This window comes from Notothenia rossii (genome assembly GCF_949606895.1).
Source record: "Notothenia rossii genome assembly, chromosome: 11".
In the NCBI taxonomy this organism is placed as follows: Eukaryota; Metazoa; Chordata; class Actinopteri; order Perciformes; family Nototheniidae; genus Notothenia; species Notothenia rossii.
The window spans coordinates 17,724,086-17,746,985 of NC_136910.1; the positions used below are offsets into that span (position 1 = coordinate 17,724,086).

Sequence of the window (22,900 nt, forward strand, 5' to 3'; positions counted from 1 at the left end):
ATAAAGGAGACCAGGACCGCATGATACTGACGGTGCTTTAAAAACAGTTTGAGACCCCCCCGCTTTTCTCAGTAGAGTCCCCTGCATACTTTCAGTCATCTTGAGTCTACAGGGATTAGAGCGTATTCACTCTAGTGGAGAGAGGTTGAGGGTAACAACGAGAACTAGAGAATGCAATTCCTGAAGAAATTGCTAGTGGGAATGCTTTATGCTGAAAAGCTGACAATGAATTGCTATGCTGAAATGTAATGTGTAAGAAGAAAGTGAAGGATTTAGATTGAAATTATACATGAACATTGGGGGCTTGAATGTGTGATAAGAGAATTAAAGAAAGTAAAAAGGCTTAGAAAAGCAGCAGAATATTTGAACTGCAAACTTTTGAATTAACTTGATGGCGAATGATCTGTCGCCATGGCAACGGCATTTGATGACACCCCATATAAGGCTCTGATGTGTTGATGGCTGCATCGTTACCAAACCTGTGAAGTTTTGGGCCGTTTGGAGCATTTTCACGGAAGTTATGAGAACTGTTTCATAGCGAGCATTGTGTTGCCAAGGCAACGGCATTTGAATAAATCTTAAAGCTGTCAAATTGATGTCTTCAAGGCTGGACTGTTAGCACACATGTGAAGTTTGAGCACTTTTTGACCATTTTCATAGGAGTTATAGCGACATCGCGTTTTACGGCAAGGTGCCATGGCAACAGCTTTTGAGGAAAATTCACTAATGGCACATGTTGAGGGCTGAACCCATACTTGCCAACCCTCCCGATTTTCGCGGGAGACTCCCGATTTCATTGCCCTCTCCCGGTTTCCTCCCGGGGTCATATTTCTCCTGCATTTCTCCCGATTTCTGACTAAATCCGATTTACTCAGGACTGTTTCCACTCGGACTTTAATACAGCTACACCATTGTTTGGTTTCCATGGTAGCGCGTCTCTTTAGTAGCGCTTGCAAATGAAATTCTGAGAGGGTGAGGCAGATATTCACAGAAAACAGAACAAGAATCAACAACTCTACCCTCTGCTCACTCCTTTCCTATAATACAGGTCCAGCCCACACATATGCTCCATCAAGACAGTGCACTTACAACTACAATAAGCATGTTAATGTTAATCTAATACAACTCCGGCGATCCACTAGCACCCCCCCCCCAAAATGTGATTAATTATGGGATATATCTCGGGAATTATGAAAGTTATGAATGAGAAAAGTAATAGCCATCGATTCCCGATTGAGCTGAACCTTTTGATGTTTGAACGGAGTTTCTGCGATGTGGGAGCAGAAGAGGGACAAAATAACCCGGCAGAATAAGAATAAAGAATTTGTCCGTAGAAGAACAAGTAGTTGGAATGCTGTATCAGCATTCCCACTAAATGACAACACTAAGCTTTAACACACTCCTGAGAAGATTGAATACTTTTTATATTGCTTGGTTTTGGTTAGTTTGAACTTGCCATGCAGCAGCAAATGTTAAAACATCACCTTGTTTAGTGTGTAGTTTACAGGACATATACAGAGAATACATAATTTAGGGCATAATGACAATTTCACACCTGTGACCTAGAAAAGGATGTTGAGAACTTCCTTCCAGAAAGTCTGAATAAATGGGCAGACCCATACGCAGTGAAGAAGAGTAGCATTTAACACATGAATTTGGGATATTTGGGTCAAATTTGTAAGAAGACCTGTAGAGTTGTTTAGACCTTGTTCTAGAGACATTGTGATAATATGGGGTTTCACTGACGGCTAAACCATAGACATACTTTATCTGATTTCCTCCTATTCAGAGAGGATTATATTTAATAAATATCATCAAGGGCTAATTAGCTTTTCTCAGTCTATAGTGAAATAACATATGATTAACCCACACACTGCTTTTGAGGACAACACGTATTTCAGTATTTGAATAATGCAGTGTGAATCCTTACTGGCACACTGACACATATTTTACACTCCATTGTATGTGCGGATGCACCAAAGAGAATCAATGGAGGATTTAGATGGCATAGAAAGTATAACAATTAGAAGGATACATTTGAAATAACAATGTTTCATATAATACACATTTACAGTACAAAGGAGTTAAAATCTCCTTTTTACTTTTTCATGTGTGACTACCTGGACTTGAGAAGCCATGCGTTTCACTTTCTGATTATAGTACAGTAATACACCAGTGTTGTACTGACAACAGCTTAAAAAAAAAAGAAAGCTGTACCACCTTCATGACAGTATTGGAACTAACAAAGTTTGAACAAACGCTGCAATACATATTTTACAAAAAAGAAATGTCAGTGTTTACGTATAACACATTAAAATATGTCAGTTCCAGTTCTCATTAATTTGTGTAATTCAGTCATGAGTGTAAGTAGGGATCAGCCTGTCATTGAGTAAGCTAATTAACGTGTAGTAATCAGTGTTCAATCACAGTGGAAGCCTTGCAGGCGCTCTGTGAACTTGGCAGGTTGTAAGAGGACTTGGCATGGCTCTCTCCCGGCAGGTGCAGTGTGTAGTGTGTCTGACCAGTCTGCGTGCTGTCAACCTCATTTCACCTTATTAGCGAACATGGATTTTGTTCTCCAGGTAAAGAGTGGTACAGAGTAGGAGGCAAAGTCGTACTACTTTCCTAGATTCACTTACAGTGAGTGACGTATTGAACAATCTTACCATACTTTAAATGCTTGTGACTTGCCAGACAAGACTGAAACTGAAGAACAGGACGCACCCGTCAGTCGGATATCCTCATATTCTGTGACTCACTGAAAGGCTTTTAGAGCAGAAGAGGCTCTGCTGTGGTCCATTGTGCACTGTGACCTCATCATCATGCGTCCTGTTGACTCATTGTTCTCCACACAACATTCAACTGTTCACCATCCACAAGACAAGTTGTTGATGTCATAGTCGGTATGCGCCTGTTCATAGTGTCAATATTTACCAGCAGTCCTGTGAGAGTGAGCGAGTGAACAGTAAGTGCTTGTGCTTCCTACATTTAATTATTTAAAAGAACTTCATACTTTAAGATTTACTCACAGAAAATACAAATTGTTCCTATTACCTGTACTGCTTTTATCAATCTTTAAAATAGTTTTGGTGTGAATTGCTAAGGATTGGAGGTATTGGTAGTGATGTCTTCATTTTCTACAATACAATGAAACTAGATGAATTTAGAAGCAAAACTTATTTCTTGAACTTATGACCCAGTTACTTTGGATAATCCACAAAACTTGTTGTGAACATTTTCATTTCTGAACTATTTTCTTTCTACCACATCACTGCACAGAATGAAGTGTCCATCCACTCATGGACGAATGCCTTGATCCTGTGATCTTGATTATTAGAAAGTGCCACAAGAGGAGAAAAACATGTATTTTAATATTGTCGTGAACGGCCCCTTTAAACACCCTCCGCTAAAGTATCACGGCAAGTTTAAGCTGCCTCCTATTCTCTGTGTGTCTATTATCCACAGTTATGAACTTTTAGGTTAAGGCTGATAAGATGGGTGCAGGCAGTAGCCTTTGTTGCTGTCAGGGAGAGATGCCAGCATGTTAGGAGCCATTCTACGGCTCAAATGAGAACAGACCCTTTTCTTCTGTTGCCTCATGCCTCGCAAGCCTAATGCCTCAAGCCCTGTTAGTGCTGCTTGAATGGACTTCATGAATGGCCTGTCCTGGTTCTCTGTGTGTGGGCCACCATGGACTTGTGGGGCATTTGTATGCTTCAGTCTACTGTATATCATCTCTGTTTTGCCTTTTGTTGTAGGCATTCCTCATAAGCACCCTGGTGTGGAGATTGAACAGCTATAATTTGACCCTATTAGTATCTGGGAGGAAAAACATGGCAGTTTAACCAGTATTTAGTTCCCGAGATGAGATATAGCAACCGATTGGGGCAGTTGTTTGTCAGCTATTTCAAAAAAATACAATTAGGAAATTGTTTAAATAACCATTCAATGATTATTAATCATAGATGACACGATTTGATTATGAACTTTTGAGCCATGACTTGTCCTGAATCACCTGAGTGGACCTGCTATTAAAATACATCTAACTTCCTCTTATCTTAACAAAGGTTTGACTTGAAATGGTGAGGAATAACTTGATACTTATCATAACAAGACATATTACAATTTTGAAACACTACTTTTATAAGACTTGAGACTTGACTTTGACTTCTCTTGCAGTAATTCTGACTTGCTATAAGACTTGAAATGTGACTTGGAAGTATCTCTTACACCGTAATACTTGCTTTTGATGCCTAAAGACTCAACTTGCTCTGAAGGACTCAAAGCTCAAGACATGATTTTACAAAACTTGACTTGAGAGTGTCCGGGATTTGTCTTGTTAGGCTTTAGACTTTCTATCAGCATTACCAGACTTGACTTGGAGTTCTAACTGTTAGAACGTGTATCAAACCGATGAGTGAGACTCCCTCTGTTGTCTTTCCCCCTAAGAGCGAGTGACCCCACTGAGCTGCCACCATGGCCCTGGTTCAGGCTCTGCCCTTATCTGCTGAGTCCCACAACCCAGGCCTCGGTGGAGGACATCACAGGAGACACGCCTCAGGCTCCTCCCCCCCCATCAACGCTCCCCCCTCCGCTCTGGATTCTATGGGTTCTGTCAGCAGCCTCATCGCTTCACGCCCCGGACACTACCAGGACCACCGATCTTTGGGAGAGCTGGGAGCCAGGGTCCGGAGGGCCACGCCTGGTGCTGCCTGCCTGGGCTCTGAGTCGCCCCCAGACTCTTTACTACAGCACTGCATCGAGAAGGAAAGCTCCATGATGTCCATCAGGGGGCTGGAGAAGGAGAGTGGGAATGGGAACTTCACATATCTGAATGAGGACTTTATAGGCGACTGGAATGACAACCGTGTGACATGTGGGAGTCCAGGAAGTGACGCATATGAGAGTAAAGGATCAGGGTTCAATGGGAACATGGGGGGGCCTCCTCCTAAACTGATTCCTGTGTCAGGGAAACTCGAGAAGGTGAGTCTTTTGAATAAATACATTTTTGTTTACGGATACAATTTTAGAGAGCATTATATTTGTTATAACCATGAGATGTAATCTGTGGTTCTTTACACTGTATTATACAGAGAGGTGTCTAGGTTTAATCCACCTTCTGTCAGTACAACAGAATAAATAACACAAATGTTTGATATATTGCAGCACTATTGCATTAAACTGCATTCATTTTAGTGTGGTGTGCCCAATACACTGGCAGTATATTTCTGTTCTTCGAAACTTTAAAGGGGGTATATCCACTAAGGAATGCAAACAATACTGCATTAAAAAAATCCCTTACAACATTGACAACAGTGGCCAAACCACAGATATTCAGAGTTTCCGTGTGTTAACCATTAATATTAAGCACTTGTTATTACTCTTTCTTTCGTATCTCATTATTTATCATATTTTATATTCCTCCTCCAGAACATGGAGAAAGCAGTGCTGCGGCCCACTGCCTTCAAACCTGTCGTTCCCAAGAGCCGTACCTCCATGCAGTACCTTTCCCCTCGCCACTCTGCCAACACATCGGAGAGCCAGAACAACCTGAACCTGCTGAGCCCCTCACACACAGAGCTGTTTCCCTCCAGCTCGGAGAAAAGCAGCTCGCACAGCAGGACCCGTAACAGCGGCAGCAGCAGCCACTCCTGCCAGCTGACCGACTCTGGACGCAACTCCCTCTCCAGTCTCCCCCCTTACAGCGGGGGCTACAGCCAGGCGTCAGGAGAGACCTCTGCAGGCCACCTGGAACCCATGAAGAGCGCTCCGCCTGTCGGTGCACACGGACACTCCAACTCCGACAGCGGCCGCTCGTCCTCCAGTAAGAGCACGGGCTCCGGCTCCATAAGCTGCCGGGGCCAGCCTCTGTCCGACAGCGGGTCCAGCGGGCGCTCCCCCGGCCCGGTGGAGGGGTACGAGGGGGTGGTGAGGGACCTGGAGGACAAGCTGAGGGAGAGGGAGCTGGAGCTGCATCAACTCAGAGACAACCTGGATGAGAATGAAGCTGCAATCTGCCAGGTTGGTACACACTGCCCCTCTGTCCTGTCCCCTAGGAGTTCGCAGTGAAAACAAATGAAAATTGAATGCTTATATATTTGTCAAGGTTTATGTTTAACCCTTTAACTGCCAGCACCAACATTTGGTAGAGCACATTTCGCGTCTTGATATCTTGTCTAAAAAATACAAAAAAAAGTTGAACTCCATCTGATTCAGCCAGCTCTACCCTTTGGTTGACATGTTATGCACAAAACAAACTCTAGATGTCACTGTGGTTCAAACAGAATGCCCTTCAGCTAGCTTCAACTGAGAAAGTTGGCAATGCTAAAAATCACTGCTGAAGAAATCACTCTTTTTGGTCAACTTTTGTAAGGTAACCATATAATTTGACATATTTTAGTGGCAGGGCACTGACTGAACATAATTAGATAACTTGATGCACAAAAAAAGTTTTAACAAGGGTGTAATTATTTTTTTGAAAATATGCTCAACCAATCGGTTGAATTGGCCTTTTATGGTAAGCTAGCAATATGACTTTTTCAGAGTTTCAGAGATGTTTTCCAATAAAATATGGTAAATAAATGGCTAGATTCATGGTAATATTACTAAATCTAGTACTGCCTTATGAGTCTCAGAGTGAAAGAGTGATAATAATTTATATAGCACCTTTCATGAATGGCATTCAGCCCAAAATTGCACACAGATGAGCAAGTTAGGCCAACACAGGATATGGACATTTGCTGTTAGGCCAGTGGTTTCCTGTTAGGCCAATTCAGCATACAGTAAGATGAGCAAGTATTTTTTTTTATCATGAAAAACACTTAACATGACTTTTTTCCATTTTTTTTTAAATTATCATTTATTATCTTTTATGAATATATCTGGTTGTATATATTGCTAATTTTCCATAAAAGAAACAAATGTATTTGAGTTTGTGTTTTATTTGAGTTTTATGCATACAAATACTGTACGGTATATGATGATTACTTTTACCATAGAAGGCCAGCTCGACCATTTGGTAGAGGCTCATAAAAACAAAACTGTTTGGTCATTCAAAAAAAAAAGTATTTGTGCTTATTTGTGGCCCATTTGATAAGAAAATGCAAAAAAATAATTTTTCCATAGCTTTTTTCTTGGTCCGGCAGTTAAAGGTTAATTTTCACCATTTCACTACTATTTGAAACAGGGCAGTAATTAATACTTTGACGCTGTATATAATTGCGAACTCATCCGTCAACAGCAGGACATTTTAGTTTCGTATGGAAAGTCCTAATGAATATGTTTTGTCTGTGGTTACAGGTTTATGAGGAGAAGCAGAGGCGCTTTGAGCTGGAGCTGGAGGAGCTGAGGCAAGGCTGTGCCACCAGGATGCAGGTCGCCTCGCAGAAGGCCCATCGTGCACAGCAGGTGCTGCAGCTGCAGGTCAGAACCTCTGGGCTGTGGCCAAATAGTCACAACAAGACCTGTGTCTTTCACCTAACTTTTCCTTGACACTAACAAAATGTTAGAAAGGAAAATTCTTAAGGAAACGACAACAAGGAGAGCACTAGCCTATGTAACTGACTAGGGTCTGCCATCTTTTTAAATGTTGCTGTCACAAGGAATTGTGGGACAGCTTTATCCCCTTTTCTTTGGACCAGTGTACCTTGTGCTAAAGGAGATAAGGACACATTTAAACACCTTTTCCAGTATTTGGAGAACAGACAGGCTCTTATCATGGCTGCTTGGGTCCTACTAGGAATTGCTCGGGTCAACTTCTGATACTGGCTGTTTCTGACTGCAGGTTTATCAGCTGCAGCAGGAGAAGAAGAAGCTGCAGGAGGACTTTGCTCAGCTTCTGAAGGAGCGGGAGCAGCTGGAGGAGCGCTGCACCTCCTATGAGCACGATAAGATCCAGCTGGGGCCGCGACTGGAGGAGAGCAAGTGGGAGGTGAGCTGCACTACAGGAGTACTAAACTGACAGTTTATAAAGTAGTGTAATGACCTCATAAAAATGTTTGGGCTGTCATCTTGAAGTTTCTCAGTGCCATCCTTGTTCATTTAACCATTACACATTATTCTTTAAAGTCAATATCACTCATATTGCCTTAAACACTGCTATTTTAAACCATCACATTGACTGTAAAGCATCAATCTGATGCAGCTTCACTGTGATATATTTACAGATATGTTTATTCTCCTAATTAAATGAACTGCAGTTGGACAGAATGATTAGTTGTTAATTTGTTCACTCAATACAGGAAGTAAAAATTGTCTACTAGGACAGTTATTTCATGCTTTTAAATCTAAAATGAAAAGTCAGTTGAAATGCAATTTCATAGACAAAACAATGAATCCATTCTTAGACTAAAGCATTGGCTGATTAAAGGATAAAGATACCGTCCGTTGCAAGCCTATTTATTTCAACCGAAAACGGAATACACATCCTAAACATGTCTTTCCCCCCCCCCCAGGTGTGTCAGAAGTCGGGGGAAATCTCGCTGCTGAAGCAGCAGCTGAAGGAGGTGCAGGTGGAGTTGGCCCAGCGTGTGGGGGAGATAGTCTCCCTGCGGGGTCAGCTCAGAGAGGCTCGGGGAGAACTGACCAACACCCAGGTCCTGCTCCAGGAGGCCCACGGTACCACCCGCACACGAACCCTGGAGCTGGAGGTGTGCGAGAACGAACTTCAGCGGCGCAAGAGCGAAGCAGAGCTGCTCCGAGAGAAGGTGGGACGCCTTGAGGGAGAGATGGCTCACCTCAGAGATGCTCTGGCCAATCAGGGGCCAGGAAACAGACAGTGTCAGGTGTTCCACGAAGCAGAGGAACACATGCTCGCATACGAGAGTGATGAGGCAAAGGCCCAGCGGCAGAGCAGCAGCGAGGCCCTGCAGAGCATGAAGGTGCAGATGGACAGGATGAGGGCGGAGCTGGCCTACGAGCTGCAGCGGGCCGAGCAGCAGGCGGGGGGGTTCGAGGAGGAGCACAGGGTATGGCAGGAGGAGAAGGACAAAGTTATCCGCTACCAGAAGCAGCTGCAGCAGAACTATGTGCAGATGTATCGCAGGAACAGAGAGCTGGAGCAGCACCTGCAGGAGCTCAGCCACGAATTGGAGAGCAGAGAGGAGGACGAGGGCAGCGGCAACGAGATCAACTTTGATGAGATCGCCGCCACGGAAATTTAACCTGTGTCTCTCCATCTTTGATTTGCACTACTGTCAGTTAACTATTTACCCCTACATGTCACAGATGTGCTTTCTATTGTGCCGTTTGTTGACATGACAAATAAGCAAGATATCGCATAACTAATTACCATAAATTCTGCCATATTCAAATTCTGCCTCATTGGTCTATTCTCCAAGGAGTCCCACTTAAAAGCCAATGACCTCTATTAGTCATTTGTAGGACACCTCAGTCCTCTGGCCCTGAAATAAAGCTATAGTCCATATTTTTAAGTATGAGGTACTAATAAAAAATCTAAATCAGGAAATGGAATGTTGGAAAAGGGATGGTAAGGTAAAGCAGCTAAGATATTCAAAGTGTACACTTAAAATGATATGGATTTACTTTTGGTGGCTTAAATTCATTTAGCTGCCGGCCCCTTCCCACAGCAGGACCAGGATTAGCCTCTGTGCTGGTTCTCCTGTCCATTCCGTGTTTATCCTCATCTTTTGTAGGTGTACACTGACTGTGCAAGTACCTCATACAACCCTGCTTGAAACTATCCCAATGATAAGTACCAGGAATTTGTCAGAGAGGTTGTTGCGTGTGAATAACTTCACCAGACCTCCTCCTGAGTTGGTTGTGACTCCACCTTCCAGGCTGGCTCTAACACCACCCTCCCACTCTGTGTCAGCTCTGATCAGTGTATTGAGCCCACGCTTGTTGTCGATGGACAGTTGAAGTGAGACGCCACACATTCAGAGTGAGAGCATCAGAGCGAGGTGCTGATGATGGTGAATCCACTCATCATGACCAACAAGTACCAGTAGATGTAGCGAGATGAATTTGTAGGGACCAAAAACTTTAACTTTTCAGTCATGTGGCACACATTTTGTTTTAATAATATAATATAAAGTCCAGTTTGAGGGACACAAAGCTTAGGCCTCCTCCAGTTGAACTCTTACAGTATATCCTGAACACTTTACCCTCAATGGTGAAATGATATCATGAACATCTGTACAGTCTAATGTCATTGAACACAGTAACATCTGGATTAAATATGACCTTAACACCTTCCATTCAGTACACGTCAGAAACCACAAATAAATCACTTTCCTGTAGTGTTTGAGAACCATAATATATGTACAGTAAATATATACTGCAATATTGCTAAATATATATGTATGTCATGATATTGTAAAAGTTTAGGTAAATCAAATGTAACAGCAGGCATTTGGCATGTGATGGCAGCAAAAGAGCAGGTATACTTTATCACGACTGCATTCCCATCACAAGGAATACAACATTACAAAGGATAAATAGAGAAAAATACTTAATTTACAATCTCTAGAAGTATTAAACATTTTGGTGTTTTTGACATTACAAATGGGATTGTGCACTAAATGAAGGGTGTTTTGGTGTTGAGACAACTTTGATACGTTTTTCCACCAAACGTTATGATCCGTTTCATGTGCGTTTACTTTCCTGTAGGACCAAACCAAGATACTGTTTTTGTTCATTTCTGCGGATTGAAAACTCATCCTCTGTAGAGAACCCATAAAGTACATACCTGAGATGCTGTCAATCTCAATAATAAAACATAGCCACTGTGAATAGACCAAAGCAATGTCGCACATTATATCTTGCTCCTACAGATGTGTGTCCTGTATATTGATGCTGTGTGGATGGTCCTTCTGGTTCCTCACTATCATTTTATAATCCACAGTATTTGTATGAAGACATAAAACGTTTATTTTCATGCTGTACATTTCTTGAACAAACCTATGTTTTTAATTAAAAAAGACACCATTTAAAAGCTGTGTGGTACATGGAGATTTCTTCAACAACATGAAAGCCACAGAAGATGGAAATGACTCTTAATCGTCTGAATACAAAACAGTATATAATTCCAATGTTATACATATCCTTTTATATCTGGATTATGTATTCTACAGTTCTCCTCTTGTTCACTTTTAGGCAATGTTTGTAGTTTGGTGAGGCGTTCACTGTATTTCTTATTAAATGCTGCAGACAACAGAAATGTTTGTCACATGACTGCCCTCTGCAGGTCAGAAGTTAGATTACAATTTAACGCTCTGTAAGACTTTTATATTCTACGTTTTCAGGGCTTTTAAAAGGGCACTCTGGTTACAATTTGCATTCTGTTATCCTGCACATCTAAATCAGATAAACACTTCTGCTCTGCTGTATTTTTCGATTGGATGTTAATTCGACAATGTAAAAATAAATGTTTTTAACAGGCATTGGCTCCTTGGATGTGATTAAAGTGAAATATTAAGGCACAAGGAGCGCTTTTTTTTTTAATGATTTCCAGCTTTAAGGACACAAATAATTGACCGTAAATCTTATTTTTGCTTGTTTGTTTACCCTTCTTAAGTTCTATAGTACTAAGTAATTTTATGACAAAATTCCTTTTCATTTATTGTATCATTACCGTTTCAAATACCAGTAATCTGCTCTATGCTAAGTTTGTTATTCAGCTTAGAACAGTTACCAGTGTCCATGTAATCAATAACTTCTACAAACTTTAACATGAATGGCAAAATAACATACCTGACCTCTGTGAGCACATCTCTGTGTTCAGGCCGGAGTTCAAGTCTCTGCGTTTAGTCCCAGAAATAAATTCATGATGAGTCTCAGTCTCCTTTCAAAATGTTTTTGGGGACTTTGACCACAAACACCATGGGGTCTTTGGCCTTGTTGCTGAAGGCTTTTCGGATGATGTCCACAGCGTGATGATGGGTCACGCCCTGCAGGGAGACTCCGTCCACAGACACCAACTCAAATCCAGCCTGGGGGGAGTGAGTGAGAGTCACAGTGAGGTGCAAGGTAGGAACTGCTAGCTACTGCAGATAGGAACCTCAACATCTGAATTCATAAAAAAATTCAAACTTGAAGGAACATCATTTATATTGTTTAACAAGATTGGATCATTTGATTATTTCAGGAAATACTTGTACATACTATTAGAAAGTTCTACAAAGATGTGACCTTCATAAAGTATATTGGTTTCCATTACACATTAGGTGGTTTTATTGTATGAAGTATTGAAAGGGTGTTTAATTTAGTGTGTCACCTTGAGCACTTCACAGGTGGAGGCCGCTCCTCCGGGGAAGATCTTCTCGATCTTCACCACCGGCTGAACCTTGGACTCCATCCCACCAGATATACTGATGCCTGAAACACCAGAACAAGAGTGGAGGTCAGTGAAGTATTTAGATTTGTGTGCTTACACGACATGGTGTTCCACCAATACAGGTTAACCATGTACCATGTGCAGTGAAGAGGCTGTGCAAAACATTTATACTCCATTTGTCCAGGTTCTTGAGATGTCTGCCTAAAAATTGATGCTCACCAAAAACAAATCCAATCACACTAGGGTTATTGTTTGTTAGGTGGAGACGGTAATCTCAGAGACATATAGAAATATCTAAAAACTTGGACTTAAAAGATTCTCCGTATTATGACAAATCTTACTATCTATAATTGAAATGCAATCAGTGGAACACATTTACCCAGTGACTGTTTAGTCTTGGAGATGCTGACAGTTTTGAGCTCGTACTCCTGTTCAGACTCAGATCCGTTGAGTCCGTTCTCAGTGGAAGCCTGGTGTCCGTTCATCTGTTCCCCCCCCGCTCGCTGATCCGGACTCGATCTGAAAACCTGCGACAACAAGGGGCGACTCCTGCGCGCTGCACTCTGCAGCGTGAACACGCCGCCTTTACTTCTGTCTCCACTTTTCTCCTTTTCACCCGTGGAGTGTCCGTTTCTGAACAGGGACCTGCCTCTCTCTGAGGAAGTGTCTGAGGCAGAATGCAGCGAGACCTCGTCAAAGTGGACGGAGCGAATGGTGCCAATGTCTGTGCGGAGCGGGGGGCGGGGGTGTTCGTTGTGGGCCAGCAGCCAGTTGGGGAGCATGGCGCTGGAGGAGGGCGATCTGATGTCTCTGGACTCTGAGTAGTATCCGTCCACTGGGATGTCCAGCAGCGGGGTGAAGGACATGGAGGTAGGGGGCCTCTCCCTGGCCCCCTGAGGCCCCTGCACACTGAGCTTCTCCAGCTCGTCCAGCAGGTGGCTCTCCTTCTCCACCTCCTCAGCATTGTGGAGCTCAAAGCCTCCCCTGAAATCTGAAAGGATACAGGTTATATACAAACCTTTTGTATGATCTGAGCAGAGTTACCTCAAGCTGTGGTTACAAATTGGGGACCTATGGAAGCCTTTATATACAAATGAATGCAGGATAAAAAATAAATTCTCATGGCTTATCAGATTTATTAGAGCCGTAAGACATTATTCTGCTTGAAATACTTGATTTAAAATGTAAACACATTTTCTTCATTTTGAATAGAGTGTTTTTATTCTTGTCACACCTTACTTCAAGGTTAGTTTTTTTTTCTTTGGCAGAAATAGCCTTCGATAGATATAATATCTCCCTCAGAACACTATCACTCTAATTCTAAGAAACAACTGCAGAAAAACCCTTTTATACAAAACCAGGTTATGGCTAACATAAAAATAAAAGATGTATTTAGAGCTGAGATGAAGGGTACTGACCCGGGATAGGAGTGATGAGGCGCCGTTTTGGTACTCGACCAGATCTGGGAGAGCGAAGAAGAGGAGTTTTGACTACAATAAAGAAAGAAAACAATGTTACAAAAAGGAGCCTATAAAGGACTGTTCAGATATGTGCCAAGTATTTCTCATGCATCTCACGCACTTGAACGATACTTGAGGATATCGTAGGCCTCGACTTCGATCGGGGTCACCAGGTTATTGAATGCATTCAGGTCAGGAGGAGGAAGCAGCATCCTGAGAAACAAGACCACAGGGTATATCATAATAACACATTTTCACTGTTGTGTTGCGTGACAAAGGATGTTAAATTAAGTCATCTGTGTCTTATTGTGAAACATTTGGATGTAATAAGATTATCCTTATTCACTTATCCTTATTCACTTTTCCGGCTGTGTTAGTAATACTACAGTTTCTCTATCTAGATTCACACAGTCCTGAGTGGAGAGCAGAAGTCTTTATTTTGTGAATAGAGTTTAATCCACAAGTATTTTTCTTTTCCTTGCTCTGCTTACCGGACTTCTCTGAGCAGCAGCAGCTTCTCCGGTCTGTCCAGCACGGCCAACAGGTGGCGTATCAAGTTCTCCACCGATCGATCCGACACGTACTGAGGGTAACATTAAAAAAAATAGTACCCAGTTTATAATTACTCAGAACCAATGTGAAATCTGTTTTTGTGATTCAAAACTGCAGACAAAGACTGTTACATGGAGAGTCCAAAGGTCAGCAAATGTAAAAACGACATTGTCTCAGTTTATTTTCATACCCTTCGGCACGTCTTCATCACAGCGGCCACCTCCTCCTCCGTCAGCAGCCTGCGGGCCATGTCCTCCACCACTCCTAGCATCTCTGAATTTGGCATTACACTGACATGTCTGCCCCCTGAAAACAGCAAAGAGAACAATCAGTCAAAAAGTCATTCGCTTTTGTTTCGAGAACAAGAGGTAAAAACTACTTTTACCAGCTTTGTGTGTGGACGGCGACTTGGAGCGCCCCCTGCGCCCCCCCCTGAAGAGCAAGTTGACAAAAGTCTTGGAGCGCTGCAGGACGCTCTTCTCTGGGTGCTTCTCTTTCTGCTTCTTCTCTTTCTTCTGCTTGATCTCTGTGGTTGGATAGCAACAGACAGTCATTTATGAGGCCTTATTATTCCATCATTATTTCATCATGTTACCAACTCCTTCTACTCCTCACCTGCCACAGTGACCTGACTCTGGGAGCGGCTGATTGGTCGGCTCGGTCGGCTGAGGGCCATCAGCACGGCTGTCTTCGTGGACTCTGTGGTCCCCCCGCCCTCCCCAGAACGGATTACTGTGTCTTTGAGCAGCGTGGTTCGTCCCAGGCTGCGCGTGGTTTCTGCAGCCGACCTCTGGGATGGAAGGTCCGTCTGCATGGCCGTCTCCGTTCGCCCGGACTCAAACCTGGACAAAAAAACTACCATGAAGTCCGGTGTAGTCTGTAAGTGAACACCTGTTGTAGGGCTGCACTATTTATCTAAACATGTTTTCCATTTAAAGCTTCTTTTGAGATTTTCAAATAAAGCACTACTGTAAATATATATTTTTATATTTTGTATATATATATATATATATATATATATATATATATATATATATGTATATATATATATATGACACAAAATAATACTACAATCCAATACAAACTAAAATAAATGGTTTCAACTTTCTCTAATGAATACAACAATAATAATTAGTGTGGGCCGCTTTATGAGGAAACCGTTTTTTTAAATCTTGTTTTGAAAGGCTCAACGCTAACTGGTATGGATTGAATATGTCTGCAGTGGAAAAGAAACTTTTTTAAAAAAGTTTGTAAAGAGATCTGTAAAAATAAAATGTTGTTTTGGTGTCGTATTTCTTATTGTCGTTGTGTTCTTATTTGGGTTGAAAATACCCTGTCCTCTGGTCCTCTGTAGAGATGCAGACATCCACCATGTCTGAACAGAAGGGCATGCTGGGAGGGAACATGACCTGCGACAGGCCGCTCAGAGAGCTCACCGGAGTCCCAGACGACAGAGAGGAGCCAGAGGAGTTGGATTCTGAACCCTGGGAGGAGGATTTCTGAGTCCCGTTGGACACTGAGGAAGAAAAGGAAAGATCATCCAACTAAAATGCATCTCAAAGTATCAACGTGTTATGCGATCGTTAAAGATCTTTCAAGATAATGGAAAAACAGATACATACACTTATTGAGCCATCTGTATTCTGCCACCATCTCTTTATAAGCCGGGTATCGCCCTGCTTCCTGTGAAGATGGCCACAGATATACAAATTAGATACAGTAGAGAGCTTGAAACTTTTATGGGATCGCTATATTTGATAAAGAGTAACTCTAGAAGCACACAGACAGCCCCATCAGCACACCCCGTCAAAGAAAAACATATTTCTCTTTGTGATTTTCTAGCAACGTTTGATTGCCAGTTTCTAGAGGCAGAGCGAGAGACCGCGGAGCAAAACTCACAGATAACACGGCTGTAAGCTTTGATCAGCACCTGATCCCAGCTGCCTGGTGAATAATGCACACGGCCTGGCTATTTCTCAGAGCGCGAAACCCAAGCTCCGACAAGTAAAGAGAGCGAGGAATATTACGACTGCATGCCAGCTGTCGTGCCCTGCCACACACACCGCCGACGCTACGCCGAATGAGTGGTAACGCGGCTTGTGGGGTTTGCATTTGTTAGAGAATTAAAGATGAAAAAGGTAGGCAACAGGACAGGAAGATAAATGTGTGTTGGGTCATCTAACCTTGGCAGTAAAGACTTCTGAACATTAATCTGTTTCTGTTGACCACAGAGATGTGCCCTATTTAAAATCAACTTTCAACTTTCATTGTAATGTCGTTTTTTTATGTAGATTGGTGCTTGTTACAATAATCCAAACATGTAATGTATAGTCCTGCATGAACAATATAATTATGTTGTTTAAAATAATTAAAGAAGGTCATCTTTAGGACTTTGAAGGCTCCATGGTTTGAGCATGCTATCTGCTAGGAATTCATAATACATATTTATTGCATGCCGCACTGGACATAAAGGGTTTAAAAGCTGTCCATCACTTTCACCTTGATGGTCAGCATGACATGTGTGTGGCTCTTCAGCACCTCCACAGCATTACTGTGGCTGATGTCCTCAAAGCTTATTCCATTGGCAGCCAGGATCTGGTCCCCCATCTTTATCCCATTCTGCTCAGCCAGACCTCCAGGATCCAGCCTGAGGCCACAAGACAGAAGGAGAGTCATTTCATGACTAAATGTCTTCACAAAGTTATAAACATAAAAGGTTTATAGGACAATGTTTTCCATAGCGGATGTACCCACTTGGAGACGTAGATGCCTAGACCGAACTCCTTCCCCCCCCGGATGTTGAAGCCCAGGCAGTAGTCGTCGGAGGTGGTGGAGAGGTGGACGATCCTTTGGAGGGCGCTTCCTGAGCTGGCGTCTGAAGGAGTGCATCCGCTCTCCTCCACCACCATACGCCTGTGTATCAAGTCCACCCTGGAAGAATGACAAAATGTCAGAATCTAATATGTTTGTGATGAACTGAGCAACAGTAACGGTTTGTCATTACCAGGTAGTCTTCTCCTTGGAGTAGCGGATGCCGGGGACTTTGCCAACGCGTCTCACCACCATCCTCAGCCTGTTGTTGCCCGTCAGGACTTTAACAGCGCTGCTCATGGTGATGCTCTCCAGGCTGATACCGTTCACCTCCACCAGTTTATCCCCGACGCACAGGCCTGCCTCCTCTATAAAACACACATACGGAAAGGAATTAGCATTTTAGCCCTTCCCGATTCTTTTTTAAATCAATTTTTTTTGTTAGATCCCTGACGTAAGGTCTCTGGTTAATACAAGCTTACACAATTGTCACATATTTTTCTAAGTCTTCAAACATGTCAAATATACCCCATTGTGAAAGTCAAGCTTCTATACTGTATGTCTGAAAAACTTCAGTTGCTAACAAGTGTCTGAATGAGACTACTTAATGTCATCACGCTGAACATTAGCTGCCTTTAGCTTAGCATTAGTGACGGAACAGTGATGCAGTTAATTTATAACACAGCTTTTTACTACTGGCAATTTATTTACTCTTCAACTAGTATAAAAGTGGTGTTAATATGTGGAGATTATCCTGATAAGAAAAACCCCATCGGCTAACTTCCGGGTCAACCTACTACAAAACACCATCACTGCACCACTGTATTCCCCTGTAGCTCGCAGTGTGTACCTGCTGTACTGTTGTCCTCCACCTTACTGACAAAGATGCTGAGGCCATGTTCGGAGCCTCCTCGCACGCTGAAGCCCAGCTTGCCGTCCACACTCTTATCCACTGTGATTGTATGGAGGTCCTCACAGTCATCTCCACCTAAATAATAATATCACATGGATGCTGTGTTAGTGATGGTCACTAATCTTAGAAGAAATTCACCTTATTATAATTATTAATGTCATTCATGAAGGCCTGTATCCGACTAATCTCCTATTTGACTATTTGTAAAATGGAGCAGTGGTTCTCTCTTACTACTCAAACATAAGAAATGTCCAATATCTACCATTAGATAATGCAAGTCAAGATTACTTCTGCTAGAAGGTTTATTGAGGACAAAATAGTCTTCTACATTATTGAAACTTTCAAAAAAGTCCAGATTACTTTTATTTTAATCGTGTTTCTCTCCTAAAAACATGCTAATTTCAATCCAAATCAGGGCAGTAAAGAAGAAAAACACGTCATTATAGATTAAAGGTCTCAATCAAGGAAACTAGTTAAGTCATTTTAAAGTATGGATTCATTAACAACTACATTTAATCATTGTATTCTGTGGCTTTTGAGTTAAAGGCTCGATTATTATTTTGGTGCATTATTAATTATTGACTCCATTATATTGATTAATTCAGGCCAAGTTAAGATATTGTTTCATTTTGTGTCTATGATGTAATGTTGCATCTTCAATGAAGACAGTGGTAATGTACAACCTTTTACATGTTCTTTTAGGACAAGAAGTTTGAGATCAGGTCAGTTTTATGCAGGTGTGAGATAAGTAAAGGTATCCAAATAAATCTCAATTTTGCCACATTTAAATCTAATCCGGATCTTAATTTCAGAAAAGGAATGACCAGCCGTTCTTTGCCAGACTTCTAAACCAGTGTTTATCCACAGTGGACAGCAGGATGTAATGTGCACTACACAAGCACCCAGTTTAACTCCTCCTCACCATCCACAGGAGAGTTGATGAGAATGACCCGGCCCATGGGCGAGTTGGATCGGATTCCACGCCGGCGCTGCTCCTTCTTTCGTAAGAGGTTGCGGGTAGCCGTGTGTGACCCTTGGCTCCCGGGGGTCTTCTCCCTGCGGGACGGGTCTGACGAGTGAGCCATGGAGGCTGGCAGGGTCCCCTTTCACACAGGGGACTCAGCTCCGGGTGGAGGAGCCTACAGCAGCAGCATATAGCAGAAGGAAGGGGATCCTCAGGCAAATTGTCCACTGTGTTTCCATCATTCACAGACTATTGTGTCTTTCTCAGTAGTTTGCCAGTAGACTGAAATGGCCGGATAATCCAACTCACCGACACAGGTTGCTGTGTGACATGACAGCTGACTGGACTCACATTTTGGTCTAATCCTGCCCATGTTGCATCTCTCTCACCTTTCTGAGTCTCACAGAAAAATACATGAAGTACAGCAACGCATCATTAACACATGTATCTAGTCATTGAAGCTCAAATTACATCCAGGCCATTGTGACAAAGGCCAACACATGTACAGTATGTGTCTCTGCAGGTGAGGTTAAACAGGATTGTATAGGTGTTTTTAGCTCAGACTTTACCCACTTAAGAGTCAAGATGTCACATGGTGTTGATAGCATGGTTACAACATGTCACTAAACTGAACCCTTGCTGACAGTGTGTGTCCTCATGTCGTTTGCTTGGGGTTTCCCCCAGCAGGCTCGTGCTTCAGCACCCCGGAGAGCGAAGTTAAAGAAAACAGTCACAAAGGCGACATTTTTTACGTTTAATTATCGAAACTAAGATAAATTCCTTTCCTTGAGTCTTGTTTTTTGCTGCTCAACTTTAAAATGTCACACTTTGGGGAATAAATGTAGCCTTATCTCGAACAAGATACACAGCAAAAATAAAATACATACCGAACATTTTACGTTTCGAGGCGAAAACACACAGTACAGTAAGGCAGCTCTTCTTTTTATTAAAAAACTGCCATACTGACATGGGCAGTACGTTGACGGTGACAACAAAAAGTTATCCGTGCATCCCTCACATTCATTCTGTAAATAACTAAACTAAAGTCAGCTTGCTAGCCTACCTGTGTCCATGTTGTGCAAAATGACCTAACGCACCTGGCTGGGGCATTTCTCTGAGTGGTAATAAGCTCCGCCCCATGGCCATGTCGATTGGCTGCAGTTGATTAATTAAGAGTATTGGATTGGATGACTTGTATGTCAATCAACGGACAGCGTCGGAGTAGGAGGCAGAAAATTAGTATTTCTACTAAAGAAAGAGGCTGATGTAAGGTGTACCTTGTTGTTAAATAGTGATCACGATATATTGCTAATCATATTTGATCTATATTACTTGAAAATGTAATGTTTGGATTAAAAAAAAGGCAGGGATTTTGTTCGCAGTTCTAGATTATTATTTGTGCTTAATATTTCGATTAAGCACAAATCTAAGTTCAAATAAGAAGCAGAATGCACAAAAATAAAAGCTGTCAAAAATCCTTAAATGTACTGACTTTTTAAGGCAGCCTCGATGATGGAAACCAGACTGATTATACATTTGGCTCTGAAAACACTCCCACTCTCTCTGCCATGGGACCTCTGATGACTCTTGTTTGGGAGTCAAACATCTGAACAACTTTTTCCAAGTAGCGAGTAAGAATAAAAACAAACTGCGGAGCACAAAGCCACGTTTTATTGGTCAAAGGGTTTCTTGGTTCCCAAGATAACACAACAGTACTACAATGTAAAACAGGAAACTGAGTGTTGACATCAGGTCTGCTCCCTCTTGAGTTTAAAGACAGACCATCATTAACACACTCGGAGCCTCTTACTTCACAGTCATACCACAACCTTTATCAAGGTTTTCCACGAGACCAAATATCCTTTTTTTGTCACACACTAACCACTACATATTCTTAAGCATTCATATTTGTATTCTTAGCTTGGAATCATTTTGGTTTTAGACTTTGTTATATATATTTTTTTTTTCTTATCCTGCATGGGTAATATAGATCATTATTTGCTCTCGGAAGGCTGAAGTTCTTGTGCTATTCTTCTGACAGCTCGGATGACATCTTCAGCATTGACTTTATCTCCAAATTCAATCTCTCTGTGCTCCAGAAGTATTCCCTGTGGGAGAAATGGGACAAAAAACATCATTATACAGTTCCAAGTGTGCTTTTTTGACTTTGTCTTTTCCCATGTAAAGCAAAAAGTGTGTTCTGTGGTGTGTTCAAACACAACTTGACAGAAGGAGGTTTTACCTGCTGTCCTTGTCCAATGACAAAGACCCCACCCAGGACAAAGCCTTCTCCCAAAACGTTTCCCATGAAGCCCCTCTTAAAAGCCTGCAGGCCATTCATCCACACCCCAACACGCAGGAATGCCAGCAGACCCATCTTCCGCTCACGGGGTCCATAAAAACGTCTCTGCAAAAGAAGCAGACAAACCTATTCATTCATTTAGACCTAAACTGATTCTTCACAGATCTTGAATGACTCTTATTAACTGACCACACAAAGTACCAATTCATAATTCCACCTTTTCATCCAAGAAGACCTCCCCCTTGAAGAACGACTGGAAGTTCTGGACCTCAGTGCCGACGTCCTCCTTCACCACAGCGTACAGAGGGACCCCGAGCTCATCCAGCTGAGGCATCAGAGAGGACAGCTCTGCAGCCTCCTGCAGCCGGGGAGGATTCAAACAGTCATGTGAACAACAACTCACTGTGTAATACAAAGAAGCCACACACATCAACTGGTAAACATAGGCCTATACAAATTCAAGGTCTTGTGGTTACTGTTGTCAATTTGCATGTATTGCCTACGTTGTTTATTTGAAGGTGCACACATTATGATAATTGATAAACTAGGGCTTTGGTAGAATGATGGCACCAGCTACAGGTGTTAAGATTCAATATATTACGATCTTGTTGGCAAGGCAACAAATTGCAAGCAACATGTCGATTTAAGAAAACTGTCTTAGTTTCCAAATTAAGACTATAGAAAGTTCCCAGAGATACGACTATAATACTTTAATGGTCAGAACAAGTCTGAAATTTGACTTGCATTCCAAATATATCAAGATTGATTTTGGTTACATTTCTATAAAATTATGTAGAAGAAGCAAATAATACTTCAATTTATTGTAGTCTATGATCTAAATATGTTACTCAATATCAAGACCATACACCAGCTTCAATACAGAATGGCAGACAGTGTGGGATAAAATGACTTGGCAAATACAAAAAAAATACTAAAATCCCTCCCATCATAAAGCCAATAACTGTCATAAAGACATTTGGTCATAGAGAGAATACACTAAAAACACTGGCATGACATTACCTCTCTGCACAAAAATCCCCCAGGTCTCCTCACTGCCATGATGACAGCTCCCGACCCCTCCCACAGAGACCTAGCTTTCAGGACTCTGGTTTCTGTGAGGAAACAAGGCAAAGGGTAAAAGAGTTGAGCAACAGGAGTTAACAATAGCTCATTTCAACACCCTTTTGACAATTAATGAAACAACAACTCTGGCATTCTTTGGCGGAGAACAACCACTCACCTCCTTTTAGGGTTTTCAGTTCGGTCTCCTCCAAATGTTTGAGGGTGGCTCTCAGCGGAGTTGTCAGAAAAATGTCAGTGAAATAATTCAAAAATCCGGATATGAGGCTACCAATGGCAGCCAAGGCCGGGACTATTATTCCCAACGCCATTTCTCTTCTCTGTCCGTTTACTTCAATGCATCCTGGCTTTGACAAGTTCTCTGTTGCTGCCTCGCTTAAAAAGCGCATTTAAATTCCAGCTAAAGTTGATCCTTCCAAACCCCGCCCCCTTTTTGGACCCAGATACTGATGATAACACGTGATTAACTGCAGCTAAGTTTGATAAGCGGCGCCGTTATCGAGTCTGCAGCAGATACCGAAAA

General features: G+C 42.2%; 3 protein-coding genes across 5 annotated transcripts in view; 1 reads left to right on the forward strand and 2 right to left on the reverse strand.

Annotated features, from left to right (window-relative positions):
• LOC307025881 (leucine zipper putative tumor suppressor 2 homolog) overlaps positions 1 to 11,402 on the forward strand; it is a 39,649-nt gene extending 28,247 nt beyond the window's left edge. For both annotated transcript variants that reach the window (XM_079660848.1, XM_079660849.1), the window contains 5 exons: positions 4,450 to 4,983; positions 5,431 to 6,021; positions 7,300 to 7,422; positions 7,784 to 7,930; positions 8,454 to 11,402. In XM_079660848.1, the coding sequence (XP_079516974.1) occupies positions 4,477 to 4,983; positions 5,431 to 6,021; positions 7,300 to 7,422; positions 7,784 to 7,930; positions 8,454 to 9,161 (2,076 nt within the window). In that variant the 5' untranslated portion in view covers positions 4,450 to 4,476 and the 3' untranslated portion in view covers positions 9,162 to 11,402. The remainder of the gene's footprint in view (positions 1 to 4,449; positions 4,984 to 5,430; positions 6,022 to 7,299; positions 7,423 to 7,783; positions 7,931 to 8,453) is intronic.
• On the reverse strand, positions 10,592 to 20,093 carry LOC307025880 (PDZ domain-containing protein 7-like). Of its 2 annotated transcripts, none has more exons than XM_079660846.1 (18): positions 19,883 to 20,093; positions 19,305 to 19,388; positions 18,954 to 19,170; positions 17,969 to 18,106; positions 17,312 to 17,486; positions 17,062 to 17,238; positions 16,807 to 16,954; positions 15,930 to 15,990; positions 15,640 to 15,823; positions 14,923 to 15,149; positions 14,693 to 14,833; positions 14,498 to 14,613; positions 14,247 to 14,338; positions 13,877 to 13,968; positions 13,714 to 13,785; positions 12,675 to 13,286; positions 12,236 to 12,336; positions 10,592 to 11,951 (listed from the first exon to the last, which is right to left on the reverse strand). In XM_079660846.1, exons 3-18 carry the CDS (start codon positions 19,114 to 19,116, stop codon positions 11,796 to 11,798), a joined length of 2,655 nt encoding a protein of 884 aa, XP_079516972.1. In that variant the 5' UTR covers positions 19,117 to 19,170; positions 19,305 to 19,388; positions 19,883 to 20,093; the 3' UTR covers positions 10,592 to 11,795. The 2 variants fall into 2 exon arrangements, with proteins under 2 accessions (XP_079516972.1, XP_079516973.1); XM_079660847.1 differs by having other exon boundaries at positions 19,305 to 19,394.
• Positions 20,094 to 20,651: 558 nt separating this feature from the next.
• On the reverse strand, positions 20,652 to 22,891 carry LOC307025152 (peroxiredoxin-like 2A). Its single transcript, XM_079659767.1, has 5 exons — positions 22,538 to 22,891; positions 22,318 to 22,409; positions 21,515 to 21,655; positions 21,238 to 21,402; positions 20,652 to 21,103 (listed from the first exon to the last, which is right to left on the reverse strand). The coding sequence occupies exons 1-5, from the start codon at positions 22,764 to 22,766 to the stop codon at positions 20,990 to 20,992; spliced, it is 741 nt and encodes a 246-aa protein (XP_079515893.1). The 5' UTR covers positions 22,767 to 22,891; the 3' UTR covers positions 20,652 to 20,989.
• Between the last annotated feature and the right edge of the window lie 9 nt (positions 22,892 to 22,900).